General features: G+C 37.3%; 1 protein-coding gene across 2 annotated transcripts in view; it reads right to left on the reverse strand.

Annotated features, from left to right (window-relative positions):
- Nucleotides 1-23,927, reverse strand: part of MRPL47 (mitochondrial ribosomal protein L47) — a 24,964-nt gene extending 1,037 nt beyond the window's left edge. The window contains exons 1-6 of one of the 2 annotated variants that reach the window (XM_007195381.3): nucleotides 23,804-23,927; nucleotides 20,769-20,920; nucleotides 20,160-20,220; nucleotides 16,810-16,906; nucleotides 4,900-5,030; nucleotides 2,517-2,612 (exon numbers count right to left, since the gene is read on the reverse strand). In XM_007195381.3, the coding sequence (XP_007195443.2) occupies nucleotides 2,517-2,612; nucleotides 4,900-5,030; nucleotides 16,810-16,906; nucleotides 20,160-20,220; nucleotides 20,769-20,920; nucleotides 23,804-23,901 (635 nt within the window). In that variant the 5' untranslated portion in view covers nucleotides 23,902-23,927. The remainder of the gene's footprint in view (nucleotides 1-2,516; nucleotides 2,613-4,899; nucleotides 5,031-16,809; nucleotides 16,907-20,159; nucleotides 20,221-20,768; nucleotides 20,921-23,803) is intronic. The other variant, XM_028162101.2, reaches the window with a different exon arrangement.
- Nucleotides 23,928-23,991: the final 64 nt, after the last annotated feature.

A 23,991-nucleotide genomic window follows, 5' to 3' on the forward strand; every position in this document is an offset into this window, starting at 1 on the left:
CTAGGTAAATAAAAGCATAACAGCAATTTATACAAAACTATTTCCCTGTTACTCGGTACTGTCAATATATGTCCAGATCAATCACTTAAAGACCTCAGTCATGCCCGTCTCTATATTAGGTGTGTAATGTATATTATTAAACTTGAATAATCATTGTAAACCTACACAAGTCAAAGAAACATGAAATCAAAAGCATCTGTGGGCTTCCCTGGTGGCGCAGTGGTTGAGAATCTGCCTGCCAATGCAGGAGACACGGGTTCGAGCCCTGGTCTGGGAGCCATCCCACATGCCGCAGAGCAACTGGGCCCGTGAGCCACAATTGCTGAGCCTGCGCGTCTGGAGCCTGTGCTCCGCAACGGGAGAGGCCGCGACAGTGAGAGGCCCGTGCACCGCGATGAAGAGTGGCCCCCGCTCGCCGCAACTAGGGGGAGCCCTGGCACACAAATGAAGACCCAACACAGCCAAAAATAAATAAATAAATTAATTTAAAAAAAAAAAGAATAGCTTTATAAAAAAAAAAAAAAGAAAAAAGCATCTGTAACGCTACACCAATTCTCCTTCCTATTTCCTGACTGGAAAGAAAGAACAGACCTGTGAGCCTCTAACAGCCTGGGCTTTCTCCTTTATTTTTAGAAATAATGTAATTTTATTGAATACATGAGATATTTTACATCCTGAGATACGCCCTGAGATGTTTAGGAATTCCCTAATTTCAAATAGCACTCAGTCTAACATCATTTCCCCTACAACTGAGAGAATAAAGCCATGCTGAGAGATGACGCTTAGTGCTAGTTGGACTAGCCACTCTGACTTTGCCTCTACCTATCAGCATCCCAGGGCATTAGGCCTTTGTGCCTCAGCTAAATTATGTTGACCTCTAAGGTCACTTCGGAATTATCAAAATTGCAAATGATAAATTCATGGATGCCTAGCCTCTACTGTGCTTAAATTGAAATATAACAATACAATTAAGAGACAGGTACAGGGACTTGCCTAGCGGCACAGTGGTTAAGAATCAGCCTGCCAATGCAGGGGACACGGGTTCGAACCCTGGTCCAGGAAGATCCCACATGCCACGGAGCAAGGAAGCCCATGTGCCACAACTACTGAACCTGTGCTCTAGAGCCCGCGAGCCACAACTACTGAAGCCCGTGCACCTAGAGCCCGTGCTCCGCAACGAGAAGCCACCGCAATAGGAAGCCCGTGCACCACAACGAAGAAGAGTAGCCCCTGCCCGCCGCAACTAGAGAAAGCCCACACGCTGCAACGAAGACCCAATGCAGCCAAAAATAAATAAATAAAATAAATAAATTTATTTTAAAAAGTAATAATAATTCTATATTCAGCAAAACTCATTCCAGAGTGAAGGTGAAATAAAGGCCTTTATATTTAAAAAAAAAGGTACTGAATAACTACAGTATGCCAGTGCTATGGGGGAGGTCACAGAAATTTGAGATAAGGGTTATATTTGGATAGAGATAAAAATATATATACAAAATATATAAGCTACTTTATAAATTAAGTATAAAGACTAAACAAAGTTGAAATCAGATTACGCATTCTATTCATCAGTCTTTGCTCCAACTAAATTTTGGCCATTTAAAAAAATAAACCCCTGGGCTTCCCTGGTGGCACAGTGATTGAGAATCTGCCTGCCAATGCAGGGGACACGGGTTCGAGCCCTGGTCTGGGAAGATCCCACATGCCGCGGAGCAACTGGGTCCGTGAGCCACAATTACTGAGCCTGCGCGTCTGGAGCCTGTGCTCCGCAACAAGAGAGGCCACGATAGTGAGAGGCCCACGCACCGCGATGAAGAGCGGCCCCCGCTTGCCGCAACTAGAGGAAGCCCTCGCGCAGAAACGACCAACACAGACATAAATAAATAAATAATAAATAAATTTAAAAATAAATAAATAAATAAACCCATGTGAAAGAATAAACGTTTGCTATTCTTAAGAACATTCAGAAGATTATGCTGCATGCTCTGAAGGTAAGGCTAAAGGTAGTTTCAAAAACAATATATTTAAGGCCTGTAAAAGTGACACTGCATTCATAAATTCTCATACATTAAAGTCACGTTATTTACAGCTTCACCCAGTACAGCTAAGGGACAAAAGGATCAAATTGCACATTAGGTTTGGAGACAGCGAGGAGGAAAAGCCAGTGCAGTTAATTTCTTCAATTGCTTATTTCATTTCACCAGCCCTGCAATAACATGAGCTCACATTCTATGCAGCTGAAGTATGTGGACCTTCCTTTTAACAATCCAAAAAGATTTAACCATCTACTTACACAGAGGTTTATGAATAGAAAGACAACAAAACTTTTGAAAGGATATACATTAAAATGTTAACAGTAGCTACTTCTGGATGGTGAAATTACCTAAGACTTTAATTTCTTTTTTTACCTGATTTTTCTAGTTTTTTGACAATGAACATGTATTAGTTATATAAAAGCTTAACACACGTCATCTGATGTAAAGATACATTTTAGTACTAACGGTACTTGTGCTCACCTGACAAAACGTTCCACGTAGGGCATTGCAAAGAATCGTTTTCTATTGTATCTTTTATTTAGGTACCAAGGTATAGGCCACTGCTTGAACTTGTGCCTGCCAAGAAAACAAAAAGGTATCACCCTACAGAAAACATTTAATACATTTTCACTTTTTACAGAGTTTCAGCCTTCTTTGAACTAAATATGTTTTCAATAAAATGAGATGTAATTGGCTTTTTAAAGATTTAAAAATTTTTATATTTTAAATATAAGACACTTATGAATCCATTGCAAAATTGCAGATGTTAATATTTTGCAATGTTTGCTTCAGATTACTTTTAAAAATATATATATATAAAAGTTTAAAGACACAGCTTAAGTTCTCTACTTTCACAATAGCTTCTAGCCGTAAACAGGAGTGTATCATTACCAGATATATTTTGTACTTTTACTACATATATATGTGTGTACTAATTTTATATATGTACACATAGACACGTAAACATATAATTTGAAACACTGATATTTACATGTATATGTTTTGTTTTTAAAATGTAAGTAAATTGCACCAACTGACATAGATATCTATCTATATCTACCTCAACATAACAAAACCTAAAAAATCATAATGCTGAGTAGGAAAAAAGGAAATTGTGAATTCATACTGTAACATTTATTTGAAAATATTTCAATTAAAAAAGTAACAGAAGGATTAATCTCAGGGCATATAACCAATCTTCTCTAAAAATCCAGAGTTAATCTGTAATATCAGAAGCCTAAGTTCCAATCTCTTTGTAATTTTGGCATTTAGTATATAATTTGACAGGCAGTGCCACTGCAGCAATGAACCACACTGCTTTAAGCGGAATAGATAAAGGTACTGAATTCCCTCAGTTCATCAGGAATCCCCTCAGTTCGTCAGGACGATAGTCTACCACTATTTTTCAACAACCAAGGGAAAGACACATCCAAAAAGTATTCTCTGACATTACTGCCACATGATTTTTTGTCAGAAAAAAAAATTCAGATGTAATGTTTTGAAGAATCTCTGCATTTAAAAGGCTAATTTAAATATTTTAACATGCAACAGAAAATTAGGGAAAAGGCATTGGAATTATAATGTTTCATTTAATAAGCTACATTGGAAAGATGATGTAACTGCTTTTTTTTTTTTTTTTTTTCTGGCCACGCAACATGTGGGATCTTAGTTCCCAGACCAGGATTTGAACTGGAGCCCCCTGCATTGGAAGCGCCACATCTTAACCACTGAACCACCAGGGAAGTCCTGATATAACTGCTTTGTTCGCTACTTTGTTTAACTCCAGGAAAGTTAAAAAGCAAAAATTTTTAAACCTTAATGAGAATAGCACTCTTACAGATTCTAAAATTGACATACATTCTCACCCGTATCCTCACCCTTTCCTAACTGGCCTCAATTGGATTAATCCCAATAAAGTTTAGTAGAAAATAAAATAGATCAAAGTTCTTAGGCAGATGTTTTGGCAATTCCTCTCTCTTCTGTACTGGATTACACAGTTACAGACAACACAGCCACTCCCCTAAATTTGGCTCCAAGCAGCCCCATTACCGCAAACTCCATTAAAAGAATCTACCAAATGCGTAAGCGCTATTTTGTAGTGTAATTTCAAGAGTACAGGGAAGGTCTCCAACCACCCAAAATGCCTTCCTCATCTTGCTGACTGATGACAAAAATTTTACTAAAGATGCTTCCTTTTGGTAGTTCAACCCAAATGCAAATAAACCCCTGGAAGAGAGAATACACTGGGTCTTCTCAATTACTTATACCTCAGTGTGAATGTTTACTATCACATCCTTTCCCAACGTCTGACAGGACTTTGGAACTGGACATAGGGGATAAGATGCCACAAAGGTGGAAAGATTTAATGAAAATAAACTGTTTATTTTATTCAAAATTTGAACTAGGGCCTATCTTAATGGCAATGGGAGCAAACTGAGACCAGTTCACGTGGCCTTATTCCTGGAGAACTTCTTTTTTAATAGTTCCAGGTTCTTAATGGGCAAAGAGGATAGGTGTGTCCTAAAATTAGCTTCATGGGATTTATAACCCTCTAAAATTACATGTGCATATGTAACTTTTTCCTGGGGAAAGGATCTATAACTTTCATCAAATTCTTAAAAGGTCATTTGATTCACATAAGATTAAGAACCACTATTATAAAGAACCTATAAATAACTGAATCATGGGAATGGGATGCCTGGCTACCAGATACAGCTACCTTCATTCATATCCTGAAGTTCAAAAGGGGTTTGGGACCTCTCTGTATATTAGATACAGCTAATATATCTCATATTCTTAAAAGATACTGGATGGGGAATGAGGCATGGGACTTCACTCTCATCTTAGAAGAGCCACTATGTACCAGATGATTCTTCCAAAGATGTCTCTTCTCCAAGCACCAGGTCTAGCTTTTTCTTGACCAGTCTGAAGAAGTCTTAGGGCATCTTCCCTTTCCTGGACAACTTTATCTAATGCATCCATGGAATCTACTACCTGAGAAGAGAATAGAAAGATATAATTTCAACAATCACCACATGACAGAATTCCAAAGAAAGAAAACACATAATGACTATGCTACAGAAAACCTATGATCAATCTTTTTGTCAAAGAACCATTCTGTCAAATATTTCCTAAAAATCTTTCTGGCTGGGTATGTATATACATAGGTGTGTGTAATATCACCTTTTGTAATTTTTTTAGAGTTTAGTTTCATTTAAATGAAAATCTATTCAGCTCAAATTTCCATATATTACTTTTGTTTGGAGTAGGATACACTTGCATAGATTCCTTTTGGAGACCCAATTTGACTCATCATTTTAAAACTCAATGAGCTATTAAGAAGTGATTAACAGCTGCTTTTTAAATATTAAAACCTATGTTTTGGCCTTAATTAATTAGTGTGTCCCTAACACTCAGATACAGATATGTTGACCTACTTGGCAGCTGTTGCTATTATAGGGAATGGAATACCAACCTATCCTGATACTAATCTCCAAAGATCCATCAAGACACCAGAAGATACCATTAGAACTTCTATTTATTTTTTACCTCTTTCTTTTAACACTTCTATTATGTTTGACATTGTACATAATAATATATTGGCTGAGCAATATATATTTATTCAAAAATAAATATTTATACATTGGGGATTGTAATGACAGGTGAGCTAAATTTTTTCATAATTCTAAATCCTGACAGCCATGTTTAGGTAGTGATATATGTGTATTATCTTAAGCATCATAACAGATATGAAATACTTCATATACATACTTGTTCCTTATAAGAAACCTAAAAAGCAGAGGGGTATTAGATTATAAAGATAATTCCCCAGGTAGCTGTGGAACCTAAGAGAGATGTGAAAGCCACATATTTAAACTACTTCATAACCTATATATGCAGCTCACACTCAGCACTTTTATGGCCTACTTGACTCAAAGCCACACTGAATCCTCACACTACTTCCTCTCAACTATATGAATTTCTATAAAATCCTTGAGAAATAAAAGGTGGGTAAGAATGACAAATCCTATCTTGAAGACAGACAAACTTAGAAGAGTGAAGAGACCACACTGATCAGGGCCTAATACAAAGCTCTCTGACCCTTAGGAACTCAGTAAACCTGGCTGTTGACTGACTACATTAAAGAGTGTGCCCAAGGTCAGGGCTGAGGTTCCTAACTGAAATCTAATGTTAGCTCACAAAGACAGAAAATAAATGGCTACCAAGTCCACAGAGTTAACATCCAATTATTCATGTTCATGCCAACAGATGAGAAAGAAAATCAAAAGTATCAATTAGATACACTCCATTCAAAAAAGCCAACTTCAAAGAGCTTTCTTTTCTAGTTTACAACTTTCCCAGAGCCAAAAGTGTCCTTACATAGTTCCAAAGCCTCAGCTTATATCTTAAATAGAGAATAATTCTTTTAAAACTTTTCTTGATAAATTTTCGTTAGTAGTATGTCACAAAGCACTGAGAAAACCGTATTTGAGGTTAAAAAAATTATAATCACTTTCAGTTTAAAACTTTTACTATTTTAGATTCTACTAATTCAGAAAGTATAGTACATATGATTTACTGGGCTGAAGTTCACCTCTGAAATATATTTTTTAAAGCAGGCAGAGGGGATAATCTATTATTGCAGTTTAAAAGTCTTATTAGAACAGCACCATTATAGCAAAAGTTTTTTCATCAAATAAACAATGTGCTACTTATAAACAGCCAATCCACCTAAAAGAGTCTCTAAAGCATAACTTTCCTTAAAAGAAGAGTTGCCAAATATACCTAAAAATAAAATAACACTACTTTACAAATGTTCTGTAGCAATGAAAACATGTACCACCCAGATCTTAGTTTCTAAATATACCATTCTCCATTCAAAGGAATCAGGGTTCCTCTGTAAAATGGCTGATTCCAGGGTTGGGGCAGGAAAAGTACAAGATGAATCCAGAATATCTTGCTGTTCCTCATCAAAGAATGATGAGGACATATAGGCCAGCTTGAAGGAAAACACACTGGCCAAATCTAGAATGATGATACTAAAGGATTTTAACTCATTGAATAAAATTGGAATGCATGACTCAAGAAAGAAAAGGGAAGGGAAAGGAAAGGAAAGGAAGACATGGAGAAAAGGAAAAGCCCTTCCTTACAGAAGAAAGCTAACAAATAATGTAGAATGAACAATGAAATTAGAAAATCACCATTTAGCAAACATCACAGTAATAATCACTGATTGAGGCAAAAATCATCATCAGTAGATGCTAAAACCAATGAGTCCAAGTTGGAGGGTTTAAAAGATATTTACATGGTCTCAATGTAAAGAAAAATTTAGTTACTATACAGTGGAGAAACCTGACACCAGGCTAACCAAATACTAACGCTAACAAGTTCAGTAACAGAACAAATCAACATTGCATGCCTCTTCATATGATGCACTGTGAAGAATACAGCATCATTTCTATGATATTAGTGCCAATCATCATGATTATCATGAGAAACATCACAAACCCAAATTGGCCCATCCTCTTCAACAGTGTCAATGTCATGAAACACAAAGAAAGACTGAGTAATCAGATTAAAGGAGACTCAAGAGACAACACTGAAAACACACCAGCCAGGATTTTTTTTGCTATAAAAGGACATGTTGGAATAATTAATGAAATTTCAGTAAGATCTGTAGATTATACTATTGTATCAATGTTAATTTCCTGATTTTGAAAACTGTACAGTGGTTATGTAAGGAAATATCCTTGTTTTTCTTGGCAATATACACTAAAGTAGTTATGGGTAAAGGGATATCACATATATAACTTACTCTCAAACAGCTGAGGAAAAATGTAGTTATGTGGAGAGGAGGCAAAGAAGGATAAAGCAAACGTGGTAAAATACATAGGGAATTTGGGTGAAGGATGCCTCTTTGTATTTTTCTTGTAATTTTTCTGTCAGCCTCATGTTTTATCAAAATAAAGTTTAAAAACCCCAAAATATGATTAACTCAATTTTTATAAAGGCAGAATAACCTTCTCCATAATTAGGGTAAATAATTGAGATTTTATCCCACACCTTCTTTGACTCTCTGCAGGGATATCAGGTCCTCATGGTGGTGAGCAGTGTGGGGAAAGAAACCTGAAGCAGTGGAGGTAAGGCAACAAGACCGAAGCCATTACAAAAAGCTGGGTTCCAATCTCACTGACTACTTACTATGGCACAGAAAAAAATCAATAAAGAGCTGACCCTGAAAGCACTCTATGAAAAAAAGAAACAACCTGATAAACCTAACTAAATAAAACATAAAACCTCTACATGGAAGAAATACCTTAAACATGTACAGCCATGAAAAAAATAATGGCAGATCTTCTGCACTTACTGATACGGAAACATCTCCAAAATACACTAGTAAGTAGAAGATGCAAGTTTCAAAAGAGTATAAACTGTATAACCACATTTGTGTAAATAAAAATAATCAGGTACATTTCTACATGCAGAGAAAAATTCTGATGAAATTCTGATGGGTAAATAGGAAACACACAGGATTGATTACCTCTAGGAATGGAAATAAAGAACCCAAGTGATTTCTTTTTAATGATGAAGAAAATCTAACCTAAATAATAGTTTACCTTTTCACAGTAATGTGAACATACTTAATATTATTGAGCTACAGCAGGGGAATCAAGATGGCAGAGTAGGGGGAAGTAGAGCTCACCTCCCCCTCAAAAACACATCAAAAATACATCTACATGTGGAACAATTCTCACAGAAAACTAACTGGAAACTGGCAGAAGATCTCCTACATAACCAATGCTGCATGAAAGATCTCCATGTAACCAGGTAGAATGGATAAAAAAGGCATCAGGTCAGGACCTGTTACCCTGGGAAGGATCTGTAAGGAAGAGAAGGTTCACATAGGCAGACCCTCACCCTAGGGAGGGAGTGGATCAACCCACAAGCTGGGCATCCCCATCCCAGTCCTGGGGTCCTGCACGAGGAGACAAGCCCCCTTGCCTGGTGGGAAATCCGCTGAGACAGACAGAAGAGCTAGAGAAGCCTAGACTCTACTTGGGAGGACTGCACGCATGCTGGCTTGCTAACAATTAGGTCTGAAAGAGCCTTGCACTGGCAGCTGCTGCCTTGCTGTACTTCCCAATCCGAAAGGGCTAATGCCCCGAATTGGCTCACTCCACACCATAGTCTGGCATGAGACCAGGGCAAAGATTCAGTCTACTTAGGCAGAGACAGACTAGGGTGCCTGGGATGTGATCTGGGCAGAGCCACAGAGACTATTATCAGTGCACACATGGGGGCAGTGTCTAGTCAGGCAGACATTGTCAGTGGGCGCATTGGGCACTGGCCACAAGAATGTGAAGCAGCTAAGTGCTGAATCTCAGGCAGACAGGCCCAGGTCAAGAGTACCCAGATAGGCCAGGCTTGGTGTCCCAGAGAGAGCACCCTGGCTCTGCCCTCTCTGTGCAGCTGAGCACTAGATCTGGGGAAGACAGGTCCTGGAGAAGTCTGTCACAGAGGCAGCCCAGATCTCAGGCTGGAGCACAGCCACCTCAGTTCCTGCAGACACAATGCCCCAACCCCCAGCCTATTCCACGCCACAGCCTTGCACTAGATCTGGAACAAACACAACACAGAAAGTGACAGGACCTTGGGATGCTTCTGGACAGAACCACACAGGTGGTGCACAGGTTTGCCGTGACCACAGGAGCCTCACTTGCTTCAGCAATCACCTCCTTTGGAGCAGGGCAACAGAGACTAATTGAACCTGACCCTCAGGCTTCTACTCCAAAAACTGGGGAGCAGACCCCACCCGACTGGGCGGTGACAGCCACAGAGCAAAGAGGAAGCCCTGCCTCACATCCAGCACAGACTCTAGACACCAGTCACACGCTCTATCAAGGAAATAACGACGAGTACTCTTAGGAAGGACATGACTGGCATCCAAAACCAGCCCTCACACCAAAAATACTGGACACAGTCTACACAAGGACACTCCCACATAAAAACACCCCTTTAAGACCACAGTAGATAACTGTTTTTCCTAAATTCAGAGAGACAGAGAAGGTTTAGTAAAATGAAAAAACAGAGGAACTACTCCCAATTTAAAAAAACAAGAGAAATCCCCTGAAAGAACAAATAATAAAATAGACCTCACCAGTCTACAGACCCTAAGTTCAAAATGGAAATAGTAAAAGCAGGGACTTCCCTGGTGGCGCAGTGGTTAAGAATCTGCCTGCCAATGCAGGGGACACAGGTTCAATCCCTGGTCCAGGAAGATCCCACATGCCACAGAGCAACTAAGTCCATTAGCCGCAACTCCTGAGCCTGCACTCTAGAGCCCATGAGCCACAACTACTGAGCCCACGTGCCACAACTACTGAAGTCTGCACACCTACAGCCCGTGCTCCACAACAAGAGAAGCCACCATAATGAGAAGCCCACGCACTGTAATGAAGAGTACGCCCTGCTCGCTGCAACTAGAGAAAGCCCGTGAGCAGCAACGAAGACCCAACACAGCCAAAAATAAATAAATACATAATTTTAAATAAAGAAATAAATAAAAGCAGATAAAAATAATAAAAATAAAGATCACTATAACAAGGAACCAGAAGTTTTATAAAGATGAACCAATCAAAATTAGACAATTCAATTGTCGGTATGAAAACCAATCTAGAAGCAATGAATAGCACACTAAATGACACAGAAGGACAAATAAGTGATCTGGAAGATAGAATAATGGAAACTACCCAATCAAAATAGCAGACAGAAAGACAAAAGAAAAAAATGAAAGCACCACAATGAAGAGTAGCCCCCACTCGCTGCAACTAGAGACAGCCCTGATGCAGCAACAAAGAGCCAATGCAGCCAAAAAAAATTTTTTTTAATTTAAAAATAAGTAAATAAATAAAAATTTTTTAAAAATGAAAGCAACAGACGAGATCTATGGGATACTATAAAGCACTCCAACCTACACATAATAGGGATTCCAAAAGGAGAAGAGAGAGAGAGAGATAGAAGGGGATCAAAAATGTATTTGAAGAAATTATGGCTGAAAACTTCCCAAGCCCAAAGAAGGAAACAGATATCAAGGTACAGGAAGCATAGAGGGTCCCAAACAAGATGAACCCAAACAGACCCACACCAAGACATATCATAATTAAAACAGCAAAAGGTAAAGATAAAGAGAGGATTCTAAAGGCAGCAAGAGAAAAACAAAAAGTCAGTTACAAGGGAACTCCCATAAAGCCAGAAGGGAGTAGCACAATATACTCAAGCCCTGAAAGGGGAAAATCCTGCAACCTAGGATACTCTACCCTGCAAGATTATCATTTAAAATAGAAAGAGATAGAATATCTCAGACAAGCAAAATTAAAAGAATTCAGCAATACTAAACCTACCCTAAAAGAAATATTGAAGGGTCTTCTCTAAATAGAAAAGAAGCAAGACTCTATGGGAAAGGGAAAATCACAGTAGGAAAGGCAAATATATAAAAGGACTGAAAATCATTTAAATAAGCCAGTACATAGATTAAAAAACAATCAAAGAAATTTTGTAAAAGCAATGGTAACTACAATTAACAGCAAAAGGATAAGCATGAAGACGTAAAACAGGACACCAAAATCACAACATGTTGGGGAGGGAAGAATTAAAATGTAGAGCTTTTAGAATGTGTTTGAACTTGTATGATTATCAGCTTAAAGCAATTAGATATAGTTATGGGTCAACATACCATACTTTTGATATGGTAACTACATATCAAAAACCTACAATAGATTCACAAAAACAAAAAGAAAGGAACTCAAGGGAATTCCCTGGCGGTCCAGTGGTTAGGACTCTGTGCTTTCACTGCCAAGCGCACAGGTTCAATCCTTGGCTGGGGAGCTAAGTATCCTGCAAGCCACGCAGCATGGCAAGAAAAAAAAAGGAACTCAAGCATACTACAAAAGAAAATAATCAAGCCACAAAAGGAAAAACAAAAAGAAGAAATTAACAAAGAAAAACTATAAAATAACCCCTGGAAAACAAAGATTAAAATGGAAAAAAGTGCACACTAATAAATAATTACTTTAAATGTCAATGGACTAAATGCTCCAATCAAAAGACACAGAGTGGCAGACTGGATTAAAAAACCAAGAACCTACAATATGCTGCCTGAGAGACTCACTTCAGGGTGAAAGACACAGACTGAAAATGAGGGGATCAAAAAAGATATTTCATGCAAATGGAAATGACAAGAAAGTGGGGTAGCAATACTCCTATCAGACAAAATAGACTTTAAAACAAAGGCCATAAAGAAAGACAAAGGACACTATATAATGATAAAAGGATCAATACAGAAGAGGATATTACACTCGTCAACATATATGCACCCAATATAGGAGCACCTAAATATATAAAATGAATACTAACAGATGTAAAGGGAGAAATGGACAATAATACAATAATTGCAGGAGACTTTAACACCCCACTGACATCAATGGACAGATCATCCAGATAGAAAATCAATAAGGTAACAGAGGTCCTAAATGACACAACAGACCAGTTGGACTTAATTGACATATGGGACACTACATTAAAAAAAAAAAACGGAATACACATGCATTCAAGCATGCATGGAACGTTCTCCAGGATAGACCACATACTAGGTCACAAAACAAGCCTCAACAAATTTAAGCAGATAGAAATTACCTCAAGCATCTTTTCTGACCACAATGGTATGAAACTAGAAATGCACCACAGTGAGAAAAATGGGAAAAGAACAAACACATGGAAACTAAAGAACATGCTACAGAAAAACCAATGGGTCAACAATGAAATCAAAGAAGGAATCAGAAAATACCTCGAGGCAAAAGATAATAACAACCACTGGGATGCCACAAAAGCAGTTCTAAGAGGGAAGTTCGTAGCAATACAGGCCTTCCTCGTGAAACAAGAAAAATCTCAAATAAACAACCTAAACTACCACCTAAGAGAATTAGAAAAAGAAGAACAAACAAAACCCAAAGTCTGCAGAAGGAAGGAAATAAAATAGAGATTTAAAAAAAAAATAGAAAAGATCAATAAAACTAAGAGCTGGTTTTTTGAAAACATAAACAAAATTAACAAACCTTTAGCCAAGCTTACCCAGAAAAAAGGACCCAAATAAACAAAATAAGAAATGAAAGAGGAGAAATAACAACCAATATCACAGAAATACAAAAAATCATAAGAGAATACTATGAACAGTTATATGCCAACAAATTGAAAAACCTAGAAGAAATGGACAAGTTTCTAGAAACATACAGTCTACCAAAAGTGAGTTAAGAAGAAACAGATTATTTGAACAGACCGATCACTAGAAGTGAAATAGAATATGTAATTTAAAAACTCCCTGCAAACAAGAGTCCAGGACTGACTGCTTCACTGGGGAATTCTATCAAACATACAAAGAACTTATATATTTATACCAAACCTTCTCAAACTATTCCAAAAGACTGAAGAGGTGGGAACACTCCCAAAGATATTCTATGAAGCCATCAGTAGCCTGATTGATACCAACACCAGACAAAGACACTACAAAAAAAAGAAAATTACAGGTCAATACCTTTGATGAATATAGACAAAAATTTTCAATAAAATATCAGCAAACCAAATCCAGCAATACTTAAAAAGGATCATACACCATGATCATGCTGGATTCATTCCAGGGTCACAAGGATGGTTCAACATAGGCAAATCAATCAATGTGATACACCACATTAACAAAAGGAAAGACAAAAAGCACATGAGCAAGCATCTCAATAGATGCACAAAAAGCATTTGACAAAATTCAACATCCATTCATGTTAAAAGCTCTCGCCAAAGTGGGTAGAGAGGGAACATATCTCAACATAATAAAAGCCCTTTATGACAAACCCACAGCCAACATAATACTCAATGGTGAAAAGCTGAAAGCCTTCCTGCTAAATTCAGGAACAAAGATGCCCACTCTCACCACTTCTTTTCAACGTAGTATTGGACATCCCAGCCTCAGCAATCAGAAAAGAAAAAGAAATAAAAGGTATCCAAATTAGAAGGGAAGAAGTAACACTGTCACTATTTGCATATGACATGATACTCTATATAGAGAACTCTGAAGTCTCCACACAAGAACTAATAAATGAATTCTGCAAGGTAACAGGATATAAAATTAATATACAGAAATCTGTTGCATTTTTTTACACTAACAATAAAATACCACAAAGAGAAAGTTAAAAAAAATTTTTTTAATTGTGTCAAAAAAACAAAAAACAAAGCCTAGGAATAAACTTAACCAAGGTGAAAGACCTATGCACTGAAAACTATAAAACACTGATAAAGGAAACTGAAGATGATTCAAAGAAATGAAAAGATACCTTATGCCCTTGGATTGGAAGACATAATACTGTTAAAATAGCCATACTACCCAAAGCAATCTACAGATTTAACGCAACCCCTATCAAAACACTCGTGACAGTTTTCACAGAACTAGAACAAATAATCCTAAAATTTATATGGAACCACAAAAGACCCAGAATTGCCAAAGCAATCCTGAGAAAAAGGAACAAAGCTGAAGGTACAACCCTTCCAAACTTCAGACTATACTACAAAACTACAGTAATCCAAACACGGTGGTATTGGCACAAAAACAGACATATGAAACAGAATACAGAGTCCAAAAATAAACCCATGCACCTACAGTCAATTAATCTATGACTTCAGACTATACTACAAAACTACAGTTATCAAAACACTATGGTACTGGCACAAAAACAGACAGATCCATGGAACAGAATAGAGAGCCCGGAAATAAACCCACACACCTATGGTCAATTAATCTTAGACAAAGTAGGCAAGACTATACAATGGAGAAAAGAGTCTCTTCAGCAAATGGTGTTGGGAAAGCTGGACAGCCACATGTAAATCAATAAATTAGAACACTCCCTTACGCCATATGAAAAAATAAACTCAAAATGGTTTAAAGGCCTAAATATAAGACATGACACCACAAAACTCCTAGAAGAGAACATAGGCAAAATGTTCTTAGACATAAATCATAGCAATATTTTCTTAGATCAGTCTCCCAAAGCAAAGGAAATAAAAGCAAAAATAAACAAATGAGACATAATCAAAATGTAAAAGCTTTTGCACAGCAAAGGAAACCATCAACAAAATGAAAAGACAACATATGGAACAGGAGAAAATATTTGTAAATGATGCGACTGACAAGAGGTTAATATCCAAAATACACAAACAGCTCATACAACTCAATATTGAAAAAACAAACAACCTAATCAAAAAATGGGCAGAAGACCTAAATAGACATTTCCCCAAAGACATACAGATGGTCAACAGCCACACGAAAAGATGCTCAACATTGCTAATTATTGAAGAAATGCAAATCAAAACCAAATGAGATATCACCTCACACTGGTCAGAATGGCTATCATCAAAATGTCTACAAATAATAAATACTGGAGAGGGTGTGGAGAAAAGGGAACCCTTTTGCACTTTTGGTGGGAATGTAAATTGGTGCAGCCACTACAGAAAATTTTCCTTTAAAAACTAAAAATAGCGCTACCATATGATCCAGCAATCCCACTCCTTGGTATATTTCTGGAAAAAAGAAAAACTCGAATTTGGAAAGATACATGCACCCCAATGTTCACAGCAGCACTATTTACAACAGCCAAGACATGGAAACAACTGAAGTGCCCATGAACAGACAACTGGCTTAGGAAGATGTGGTGTATATGTACAAATACATATATATACACACACACGTATATACATACATACATACACACACACACACAATGGAATATTACTCAGACACAATAAAGAATGAAATACTGCCATTTGCAGCAACATGGATGAACCTAGAGAATATTATACTTAGTGAAGTCAGACAGAGAAAGGTGAATATCATATGATATCGTTTATATGCTGAATCTAAAAAAAAAGATACAAATGAATCTATATACAAAACAGAAACAGACTCACAGACGTAGAAAACAAACGTATGGTTACCAAAGAGGAGAGGAAGTGGGGGAAGGATAAATTAGGAGTATGGAATTAACAGACAGAAACTACTATACATAAAATAGATAAGCAACAAGGATTTACTGCACAGCACAGGGAATTATGTTCAATATCTTGTAATAACCTATATTGGAAAACAATCTGGAAAAAATACATATATATAAAACTGAATTACTATGCTGTACACCTGAAACTAACACAATTTTATAAATTAACTATACTTTAATTAAAAAACTATACACTTAAAAATGGTTAAGATGATAAATTTTGTTATGGGTTTTTTACATCAATTAAAAAAAAAAAGCATTAAACAAATCTGACCTAGTTGGTGCAGAAGTAGCTAAACCAGAACTAGAAATGTAAAATAGTGCAGGTACTTTAGAAAATGGTTGGGCTGTTTCCTAAAATTTCAAACACAGATTTACCAAACAACACAGCAGTTTTACTCCTAGGTATCTACCCAAGGTAAATAAAAACATATGTCCACGCATATGCTGGGGGCTGTAGGTAGGAATGGGAGTGACTGCAGATGGGCATGAGATTTCTTTTTGTGGTGATGGAAATGTTCTAAATTAGATAGTTGTGATAGTTGCATAACTGTAAGTTTACTAAAAATCAAGCGGAAATAGAAAGAAAGAAATCTACTTGCCAAGAATTATAGGAACCATACACTCACACCTTTTAGCTTTTATCCCACACTCAGCAGTCTTCAGCCTCCCACAAATCTCACCTTTTCTAACCGCTCCGGACTTGGCATTGGCAATCTCTGCCGCTTAGCCTCCTGTTCTAGAGTTAGGAGCATGTTTCTTTCTTTCAGGAGAACATACCTATATCAAAAAACAGAGCTTGTAATGCTATTCTGTGCTTATATTAATTGTGATTTTTTGACATCAAAATTAATGATCTGTACTCAAAAGTCCTTTAGAATAATCCTTTATATAGAGCTACATCTATTCTTACTCATTTGTTCAATAAATTTTCCATGTGCCACATACTGCATTAAGTAAGGTAAGTGCTAGAAGAGTTACAAAAAAGCATAAAACGTAGTCCCTACATTCCAAGTGGAGAGAGAAGATGGAAGATAAATAACACTTATTCAGTTCCTGTTATACACCAGGCAATGTGCTAAATAAGCACATTATATACATTTATTTCACTGAATTCTCACAACAATTCTGAAGTTGGAACTATTTACACATTCTAAATGAAGAAACTAAAGCTGAGAGAAGTAAGGTTTCGGGGGGCACATGGCTAATTCAAGATTCAAATCCTGAACTCCCTGGGTGGAAAACCCATTCTATTTTTAGCCCACTATGCTCCCTCCACAACTGAAATGTGGTGTGGTATACTCAGTGGTATAGACAACAACTACCAGGAGAATTAAGTGGGAGAAATGAGACATTCCTTCTGGCTAAGATGATCAACAAAAGCTTCATAGAGATGGGATATGTTAGGCTGGAAAGGAAACCAAAGCAAACACAATCAAATCACTGAAATCAAAACACTGAAGTGGTAAAGCTCAAGTGTGAGTGACTTTTGTGAATAAATATGTTTGATTGAGAATCAGAGCTGGAAGAAAGTAAAGGAAATAAATGTAGAGGGCAAAGAAAATGAAACAAAGGAATTGGGGTACTTTTTGGTATGGAAGAAGACAATTTTGGGGGAAGGAGTGGCAGAAGATAAATTATTTGGCTTTAGCCAGGATGAATATTGAAACTGCCTCAACTATCCCTTTACCAATAACCAATAGTAAACGTGCTTTAAAACAACGTATTTTTTACCATGAATCTGTGCTGTTTTAAACATAACACTTGTGACACCAAATGAGGGGTTTTTCTCTCCTGACAGTAACATGTTGTCTTTTCCAACATAACTTTTCCAACTCCCTGGCACTAACTACCTGAAGTCAGAGCCAGATTCCATAAATTTAAGTGTTCAGTCCCACAAGAAAGACTGCCCCCCACTTCAGATGCCAACAGCAATTTCCAGGCCTCCCACATATCTGACTGACCAGCTGCAAACTGGGGGTTCCAACAACCCTGTCCATGGGTTTGATAATTTGATAGAATAGCTCACAGAATTCAGGAAAGCACTTTACTCTCTTACTGGTTTATTATAAAGGATACAACTCAGAAACAGCCAGATGGAAGAGATGCACAGGACAAGATATGGGGAAGGGGTGGAAAGCTTCCATGCCTTCTCAAGGCACACCACCCTCCCAGAACTTCCATGTACTTACCAACTTGGAAGCTCTCCAAACCTAGTTGTTTAGGGTTTATTACGGAGGTGTCATGATGCAGGCATGATTGATTAAATCACTGGCCACTGGTGACTGAACTCGATCTCTAGTCCCTCTCCCTCCCCAGAAGTGGGGGTGGTGGTGAGGCTGAATGCTCCACCCGCTAATCACACCTTGGCCTTTCTGGCAATCAGCCTCTATCCTGAAGCTACACAACAATACCCCCCAGCCCCCACCCCCAAGAGCTGCCTGATTAGAAGACACTCATATCACTCACGCAATTCCAAGGGATTTAGGAGCTGTGTGTTAAGCGATCAGAGACAAAGACAAAATATATATTTCTTATTGTATCACATAAAGAAGCCTGTAATATTAGTGGTTTTATAAGCATTTTACAGTTCTTTAATCTGCCATGAAAGATAACCCTTTAAATCAACCCTTTAAATCAAAGATAACCCATTTAAATCAAACTTTAAATGCCTACTACAGTGCTAGACAAATAGTAATTATGAGTGAAGGGAGCTTGGTGAAAGAACAACAAGATGGGTAAGAAGTGGTATGCACTACTCCATTTAGACCAGCCAACTGTCACCATGTAAAAATGCAGGTTCAGTGTTGCAAAATCACAGGTCTGATTATTCAAGAGGAGCCAGAAATCCTTATTTTTGTGCGAAACTTCCCAATTTTTAAAACACAGTGCAGCCCAAACAAACATAGCTCTGGGCTAAATATAGTCGATTAATGTGGGGGGATAGGGGGGTCAAAAGGTACAAATTCCCAGTTATAAAAGGAAAAAGTCATGGGGATGTTATGTACGGCAATGGTGACTATAGTCAGTAATACTGTACTGCATATTTGAAAGTACCTCAGAGAATGGATCTTGAAAATTCTCATCACAAGGAAAAAAACTTTTTGTAACTATGTATGGTGACAGATATTAACTGGACTTATTGTGATCATTTTACAATATATACAAATATTGAACCATTACATTGCACATCTGAAACTAATACAATGTTATGTCAATTATACTTCAATTTATATATGTATATATACAATGCAAATCTGTCTTAAATCCTCTCAATTCTTTCTAATTCATCAGGAGTATCTGCCAGAAAAACCTACCCAAATTTCCAATTAAGTGCACCCTCCAATACTCTTCCTCAAAGAAAATAAGCTAAAGCTTCCAGACCATGCAAAAGGTAATAAAAAGGAAGAAGGCCTAAATGTGACCAACTCATCCCCATTTTGCTTTATTAGTTTCCTGAAATTCTTAGTATAAAAGTGGTAGTATGACTGGTAGCAGTTACAGTAAAATTTCTAAACTCCCAACTATTTAAGAAATCTGATACATCTGTCATAATGTAATTTAACCTCTGTAGTACTTATAAAAATTTTAATGATCTTATATATCACCAACAGTACTATAAATCACTTTACTTAATTTCTTAAATCAGATAAAGTTTATACCTCATTATTTTTTTTTAATTAATTAATTTATTTATTTATTTATGGCTGTGTTGGGTCTTCATTTCTGTGCGAGGGCTTTCTATAGTTGTGGCAAGTGGGGGCCACTCTTCATCGCGGTGCGCGGGCCTCTCACTATCGTGGCCTCTCTTGTTGCGGAGCACAGGCTCCAGACGCGCAGGCTCAGTAGTTGTGGCTCACGGGCCTAGTTGCTCCGCGGCATGTGGGATCTTCCCAGACCAGGGCTCGAACCCGTGTCCCCTGCATTGGCAGGCAGATTCTCAACCACTGCGCCATCAGGGAAGCCCATATACCTCATTATTATACTATAACTGCTTCAAACACTTAGATGTTAATGTACTCAGTATACTTACCAAAGTTTATGTAAATCTTCATTACTTTTGTTCCTTAATTGCTGACAGGTCCATGAAGCTCCTATTAAAATGATAAATTCATAACATGAAATAATTTTCTAGCTACATGGCCTTTGGCAAATTACTTAACCTCTCTAAACCTGTTTCCTTATCTGTAAAATGTGTAATAGCTTTATTATATTATAGTACAATATATAATTAGGATTTAATTGTGATTAAATTAGATAACACATATGAAAATATTAGTAATGTGACTGGCAATAGCATTCAAAAAATGTTAGTATTAGTATAGAATGTACCTTCACAGTCTAATGTCAAAATACTTAATATCATTATAAATTTTCAGTTATCTCTAAAAAAATGAAATGTAAAACAAACCCCAAACCTCACTTTAGTTAATTTCAACCTACTCCTCTGCTAAACCTTTTGCCAACCTTCCAAGGAACAGTTAACTCTACTATTATACTGTCCTTCTAATCTTCTCTAATAGACATTCCCAAAGGAAATCAAAAAGGAAACACTTAAGTAATTCCCAAACTGAATAAATAATCCCCAAATGACATAAGGTTCAATAAAATTATTTAATATAGGTCAACCCAAATATCTCACCAGATTTCACTTTTTCTTCCCCCCAATTCTTTGGGTCATCAAAAAATTCTTCCAGTCCTCTCCTAGACAATGTGGTATGAAGTAATCTACACTGGTGAAAAGATGTGACATTTGGTGTATTCTTAGTCAACAGACTAAGAGAAAACCTGCAACTGAACATATATAAACAAGTGATTCAAGTTTCACAACATTTGGATTTTATAAGCAGTAAACAGAATCATTTCCTCATCTACAATGTCAAAAAATCAACTTGGGGTTTCTGCCCAAGAAATGATAAACTCATAAAATGCTTTAGAAATTATTTTTAACATGCCATTATATATGTTGCTATCCTGTAACTTCAGAGCCAATATATTGACGTAATTATATATATATATTTTTAAAGGTATTTTAAAAAATTTATTTATTTAATTTATTTATTTTTGGCTGCGTTGGGTCTTTGTTGCTGTGCACGGGCTTTCTCTAGTTGCGGTGAGTGGGGGCCACTCTTCGTTGCGGTGCACGGGCTTCCCATTGAGGTGGCCTCTCCTGTTGCAGAGCACGGGCTCCAGGCGCCCAGACCTCAGGAGTTGTGGCTCGCAGGCTCCGGAGTGCAGGCCCAGAAGTTGTGGCGCACAAGCTTAGTTGCTCCACAGCATGTGGGATCTTCCCGGACCAGGGTTCGAACCCGTGTCCCCTGCCTTGGCAGGCGGATTCCCAACCACTGCGCCACCAGGGAAGCCCGACATAATTATATTTTAAGGTAACATTTTTGGTCCTTCATATGTGGCTAGTGGGCATATAAGCAGATAAAAACATTCTGAACTTTAATTTCACAACACATCAGAGACCCCAATGCTTCCTCCTTTAACCTAGTAATTCCACTGAATTTAGAAATTTCAACTAAAGAAATTATCAGAGGGACTCCCCTGGTGGCACAGTGGTTAAGACTCCAAGCTCCCAATGCAGGGGGCCTGGGTCTGGGAACTAGTTCCCACATGCATGCTGCAACTAAGAGTTCGCATGCCACAACCAAGGAACCCACATGCTGCAACTAAGGAGCCCTCGAGCCACAATTAAGGAGCCTGCCTGCCACAACTAAGGCTTGATGCAACCAAATAAATAAAAAATAAATAAATTTTTTTTTAAAAAAGACAAATTATCATAGATGGGAATTGATAAATCAAAGTGTCTATTGTGATCATTTTGTAATATATAAAAATATCGATCACTGTTATACACCTGAAACTAATATAATATTGTAAGTCAATTATACTTTTAAAAAGTCTATTAAAGCATTATATATGATATCAAAAAGCTGATAATAATGTAAATGTGCAACTGGGGAGTGGTTAAAAACATTATTGTGCATCTGTATGATAATCTATTATGCAGTCATCTAAAAGTCATGTTTATAAAGAATATTTAATGACCTGGGGAAATAACTTAAAATACAATAATGAAGTGTATAACAAGTGTTGTATTCCTACCAAGAAAAATTTAATGTGAATCTAATCATGAGGAAACAAACAAATCCAAATGAAGGAATATTCTAAAAAGGCTGACCTTATAAAAAATGTCAATATCATGAAAGAGGAAAAAAAGGAACCATTCTGGATTAAAGAAGACTAATGATACACGACAATTAACAGGATAAATGTTCATTGACTGGACTCTGAATTAAAAATTAAGGAAAAAAAAAAAAAAAAAAGAAAAAAAAAATTCCCCAGTGTGATCATTGTAGTATTGTGGTTAAGACAGTGTTCTTGTTCTTAGGAGATATATGCTGAAGTGCCATGATGTTTGCAATTCTGACATGCTTCAAATAGTTCCGAAAAATAAAGGCATGGGTATAAAAAGTATAGAAAGTGTGACAAAATGCTAAGGATTGGTTAACATAGGTGAAGAGTATACGGTTATTCTTTGTACTACTCTTACAACTTTCCTTTTGGTTTGAAATTTTTTAAAATAAAAAGTTGGAAAACAAGGGTAGAACGTAAAAATGCATATACGTAAATATTATCCTGATTTTATTTTAAAATTTCATGTATGTCTATATACTCAAAGTTAAAAAGAATAGAAGAAAATCTGTTTATCTCCGAATGGTAAAACCATAGTTGATGCTTACTTTCGTCTTCAAAGCACTTTACCCTATTTTCCAAAGTGTCTGTAAATGAACAGATATTTATTCAACAGTAATGATAAAAATCCAAAAAATTTTTTAAGGAAAAACGATGATGAGATGGAAGAGACGATTGATTCAAGTTTGCTACTTTTCCAGTTAACAACCCCTGAACCTCTGCAAAAAAACAAACCAAAAAAATTGCTTATCTCTGAGGTTAATGTAAGTTCACTGTATCTGAGAGATGCCCAATAAATGTGCTGGATTCAAGAGCACATACATTACTTCCTTTTTTAAAAAAAAATGACATACCCAACTACCTGTAAAATTTAACTCATTAAAAACAAACGCTAATAAAAGGGAGGAAATCTTACACCACAACGTCAAAAATGATCGGTCTGTCCAGAAGACAAGCGGTCTTCCTAGAAATAATAACCAACACGTGTAGGATATTCTTTTCTCACACTTGCAGGGCGGCTTTCTGTTCATTTGGCTACTTTCATTTATTCACTCAACATTTACTGAACAATCTCTTTGACAAACTCTGGGAGTACACCCTCCCACCCCTTTTTTAATCCATCCAAACCTGACACAGCCTTCAGTTCCACAGCCAAAAGCTCTTCAGTGAAGTTTTTTCCAACTCACCCAGCCGAACAGGATGCTTCCGTACCTCTAGGTTTAGTTCAACAAATACTGGTTTTCTACAGACCCCACGAACTGCCTGGTCCACAGTAGGTGGCAACAAAATGTTTGAGGAAAATACGGAAATGTCGCAGGTGAGGGACTTCTCCAAGGTCACTCACTCCTCACGGAGGTGGGCTCGGGTCCAGCCATCCCAGCGGCCTTTCCATCCCTAAGCGTTTCTCAGCATCTCGGCAACCAAACAAGATCCAAAGTTGGAGAAATGGACAGATCTACTCCTCACATCACTTACCTTGTGCTAGCAGGGGCCTGAGGACTTATTAACGACCTGGAAGCCTTCAAGGCCGCCGAGACTCTTCGGCACAACACAGCCAAACTGGCGGCAGCCATTTTTCCGCATAAGTAAGCAAACCGCATTTCCGCCAACAATGATGTCACTTCCGGCGTCTCACGCCGACCGGATGACGAGAACAGGAATTG

This window comes from Balaenoptera acutorostrata, chromosome 4 (assembly GCF_949987535.1).
Source record: "Balaenoptera acutorostrata chromosome 4, mBalAcu1.1, whole genome shotgun sequence".
NCBI lineage: Eukaryota > Metazoa > Chordata > Mammalia > Artiodactyla > Balaenopteridae > Balaenoptera > Balaenoptera acutorostrata.